Consider the following 4735-nt stretch of genomic DNA (forward strand, 5'->3'; position numbering starts at 1 on the left):
CAAATGCACCGCCTACGGATTTCAAGCCGCGCATGATTGCACTTCTCCCAACCTTTCACGGATTAGAGAACGAGAATCCATATGTACACATTCGGGAGTTTGAAGAGGTGGTGACCACCTTTCACAGCCATGCTGAGGCCGTAAACACCGTCAGATTAAAGTTTTTTCCTTTTTCTCTGAAGGACAAGGCCAAAAGCTGGTTGTATTCTCTTAGGCCTAAGTCTATTGGTACGTGGGAAGAAATGACGACGACATTCTTCAACAAGTATTTCCCACATCATAAGACTAATAATTTGAAACGACAGATCTCAAATTTCGCTTAGAAGAAAAACGAAACTCTCTATCAAGCTTGAGAGCGTTTTAAAGATCTGTTAAATCTGTGTCCCCACCATGGATATGAAAGTTGGCGCCTCGTAAGCTATTTCTACGATGGACTCACAATCTGAGAGCGCCAATTTGTCCAGATGATGTGCAATGGGGATTTTCTCCAAAAGGATCCTGACGAAGCTATCGAGTACCTGAATGAGTTAGCTGAGAAAGCTCATACTTGGACTGGGCCGAGTGCTACTGAGAGCACCAGTAGGTCCCGACCAGTTGGAGTTTATCAATTAAGGGAAGAGGACAGCCTCAAGGCTCAAGTTAAAGCTTTGACGAAGCAAATTGAGGCCCTTAAAAGTAAAGATAGTAAAGGACCCTACATGGTGGCAAGGACAGAGGCACATAAGCCTTGTTTAGTTTGTGGTGGAATGGGCCATCTAACTCAGGATTGCCACACTTTAAGTGAAATGAGAGGGGTATATGAGGAGTAGTGCAATGCATTGGGAACATACAAGAAGCCTTACGAACCTTTCTCAGAATCTTACAATCCTGGTTGGAAAAACCACCCGAACTTTAGTTGGCGAGATTCGAACCAACAAGCATAATCATCTGGAGGACAATAGAGATCAGAACAACAATCTCAACCACCAAGGACATATTTTGCGCCTCAGAATAACATGCAGCCAAAAGGGAATTCTCTAGAGGATACCTTAAAAGCTTTTATGGACGCGTAAAATAAGACGACTCAAAGGGTTGATTCAATGCTCACGCAGCTGGTGGAAGAGAACAAGGAAATAAAAAGTCAGATCACAAAGCTGACAGAAGCTTTAACCGTTCAAGAGCGCGGTAGATTTCCATCACAAGCCCAGTCCAATATGAGAGGACAAAACATGGCTCAAACTTCCAACTCTGAAGGTCAAAATATCAAGGAAGTTAACGTCATCACTACTCGAAGTGGTAAGAATTCAGACACGTCATCAACAAGTACTACCACTTTGAGTAATGAAGAATCGGCCCAGGAGAAAGAAGAGCTAACAAAAATTCCGGTAAAGGTGCCCTTCCCCCAGGCTCTCCGACCAGCTGGGAAAGTGCCGGAAAATCAAAGTGAGAGCCTGGAGCACTTGACACAATTAAAGATCAATCTTCCTTTACTACATGTGATCAAGCAAGTGCCAGCCTACGCCAAGGTTATAAAGGATCTGTGCACTATAAAGAGAAAGCACCATGTCAAGAAGACTGCATTCTTGACGGAACAAGTGAGCGCGGTGATTGAGCAAAAGACACCACTCAAGTATAAAGATCTTGGTTGTCCCACCATTTCCTGCACCATTGGGACACGCGAATTTGGCCAAGCATTGTTAGACCTAGGATCGAGTGTTAACCTCATGCCTTATTTAGTTTACTCGCAATTAGGTCTCAGAGATATTAAGCCCACATCTGTGGTTCTGCAACTGGCCGATCGATCTATTAAGAGACCACGAGGAATAGTGGAAGATGTGTTATTGCAAGTTGATAAGTTCTACTATCCTGTGGATTTTGTTGTTTTGGACACTCAGTCAGTGGTTGATGTGGAGTCAAAAATCCCGATCATCCTTGGAAGAAATTGAAAGCTGAGAGTTTGGAAACCCCTATGATGTTGAACTCCCCGCTGGGATGTGTAGAGGTAACTAGTGTGTGTAGATCGTGTGAAATCACGATTAGAGGTGAGCTATTGAGAGTTGACCTGATAATCCTTTCGATGAGTCTGTTTGATGTGGTACTCAGAATGGATTGGTTATCAAGATACGACGCAATTATTGATTGCTACCGTAGGAGAGTGACTTTGATGACTAATTCCAGAGCAGTAATCACCTATCAAACGGATATGAATCCAGTCCTGGAAGAATGATTGTTGAGATACAACGTTGGAGGACATAGTAATCTAGCTTGTTTTTCCTTCCTTCTTGCGTTAGAAGGTGAACCTGAGGTAATTGGAGATAATGCGGGAATTCCTGTGGTGGATGAATTTACGAATGTATTTCCTCATGAGTTACCCAGTTTACCGCCAGATCGGGAGATCAAATTCAATATTGATTTGATTCCGGGAACGACTCCTATCTCTTTTCCCCCTTACCGAATGGCACCTGCAGAAATGAAAGAATTAATGAAGCAACTTGGAGAATTAGCAGAAAAAGGATATATCAGGAACAATACTTCCCCATGGGGTGCACCTCTTTTGTGTGTGAAGAAGTGTGACAGATCTCTCCGGTTGTGCATTGACTATCGTCAATTGAATAGAGTAACTGTGAGGAATAAATACCCGCTGCCGAGGATCGATGAGTTTTTTGATCAATTAGGTGGATCACAGTACCACTCTAAGATTAACTTGAGGTCAGGATATCATTAGCTTAAGATTAAGGAGGAAGACATCTCAAAAACTGCTTTTAGAACTCAGTATGGGCATTTCGAGTTTTTGGTGATGCCTTTTGGGCTAACGAATGCCCTAGCTGCATTCATGGATCTAATGAATCAGATCTTCCGGCCGTACTTAGATCAGTTCGTGATTGTCTTCATCGATGACATTCTAGTTTATTTGAAGACTTGGGAAGAACATGAGCATCATTTGAGAATTGTTCTTCAAACTTTTCGTGAATACCAATTGTATGCCAAGAAAGAGAAGTGTGACTTCTGGCTGACGGAAGTGAAGTTCCTTTGTCATATGATATCATGACAAAGAATTTTTGTAGATCCTTCTAAGATCAAGACTCTGCTACAGTGGGAAAGGCCGAAGAATGTGGCAGAGATTTGAAGTTTCCTCAGACTAGCAGGATACTATCGACGTTTCGTAAAGGACTTCTTGAGCATTGCTGCACCAATGAGTCGGTTGACCAAGAAAGAAGTCAGATTCGAATGGGATGCTGAATGTGAACATGCTTTTCAGGAATTGAAGACCAGACTGACAAGTGCACCAGTCCTGACTATACCTAACAGCGAAGAGCCATATGAGGTATATTCTGACGCCTCGAGGAGTGGACTTGGTTATGTTTTGATGAAAGGTGGACGCGTTGTAGCCTATGCATCTCGCCAATTGAAGCCACATGAATGTAACTACCCCACTCATAATTTGAAATTAGCAGCGGTGATATTTGCTCTAAAGATATGGAGATGTTATCTCTATGGAGTAAAGTTTCAGGTCTTCTCTGACCACAAAAGTTTGAAGTACTTGTTCACTTAGAAAGATCTGAATCTCAGGCAGAGGAGATGGATGGAATACATGGAAGATTATGATTTCATGCTTCAAATTCATCCGGGAAAAACTAATGTGCTAGCTGACGCCCTTAGCAGGAAGGCTACAGGAACTATGGCGTTACTAGCCACGGAAGATTGGAAAAGAACTGAAGTAGTAAGCGATTATGATCTTCAGTACTATGAGGATTATAACTAGGCAATGGTGTATAATCTGATCTTCACACCAGCCCTTATGCAGCAAGATAAGCAGAATCAGTGGCAGGATCTGTTGGTCTCCGAATTGAATTCGGATGCGGAAGCGTGGTGCGGGGAGCGGATCGTGTATAACAAAAATTTTCATAAAACCTTTGAGATACTCTATAGATTATATTAATTTATGCATGAATAAATTAATCTCATTAATTCATTTATTAAGAACTCAATTAGGAAAAATACCTGGAGGCCGACTCGGTTGATAACTTGAGTTCTTTGACCTCGAACAATCCTTGCTCCAAAGCTTTGTGCTTAGAAAACCAATGTTTTCCACGTCAATTCCTAGAATCCACGAAGACGTGTGTGTGGGCACACATGAGACAAAACGGGTTACAATAAACACTCAAATTTCCACAAACACCAACACATGCACGATGTGGAATTTTTGGAGAAAATTTTTTTCCTTTCTCTATGTTTTGAGAATTTCGGCCAGCCTTAACAATTAGGGCTAAAAATTGTTTTAAAAATTGTCTTCACAATTTTCTATCATTCTCATATTTATAGAGTAGAAGTCAAACTTCTAGAGGAATCCAATCTCTATCTCCAAGATAAAGCTTGTCAATTATCTCCTATTTGAATTTTGAACAAAATCTCCTCTATCTCTTATCCCTTGTGGCCGGCCATGCTAGGGGATTTTCATCCCTGTGTGGCGCCAATTTACAGATAAGGAAGGAAGAGAAAATCATCATTTATCCTGTAGTCCAATTTTGATTCAAATTCAAATTCGAATTTAAGTCAAACTTAAATTAATTTGAATTCTAAATTAAACAACTTATCAAATAAGTTTAAAAGGATAAATTTAAAATATGTTCATGATTCAAATTCAAATTTAAATAATCACATTATTTAAATGATAATTAATTCTCAATTAATTATTTTCGAGTATTTAATTTTAGAATTCTATAATTCTAAAATTCTCATTTTGCCCTTTGTGTCT

At 40.5% G+C, this 4735-nt stretch overlaps 1 protein-coding gene and 1 non-coding gene across 2 annotated transcripts; one reads left to right on the forward strand and one right to left on the reverse strand.

Annotated features, from left to right (window-relative positions):
• Positions 1-290: 290 nt before the first annotated feature.
• Positions 291-397, reverse strand: LOC112092321. Its single transcript, XR_002902537.1, has one exon. It is a non-coding gene; the product is annotated as a small nucleolar RNA R71 (small nucleolar RNA).
• A 682-nt stretch (positions 398-1079) lies between these two features.
• On the forward strand, positions 1080-1925 carry LOC112092308. The gene has a single exon (XM_024168214.1). The coding sequence runs from the start codon at positions 1080-1082 to the stop codon at positions 1923-1925; it is 846 nt and encodes a 281-aa protein (XP_024023982.1).
• The last annotated feature ends 2810 nt before the right edge of the window (positions 1926-4735 follow it).

Source organism: Morus notabilis, unplaced genomic scaffold (assembly GCF_000414095.1).
Source record: "Morus notabilis unplaced genomic scaffold, ASM41409v2 Scaffold99, whole genome shotgun sequence".
Lineage (NCBI taxonomy): Eukaryota > Viridiplantae > Streptophyta > Magnoliopsida > Rosales > Moraceae > Morus > Morus notabilis.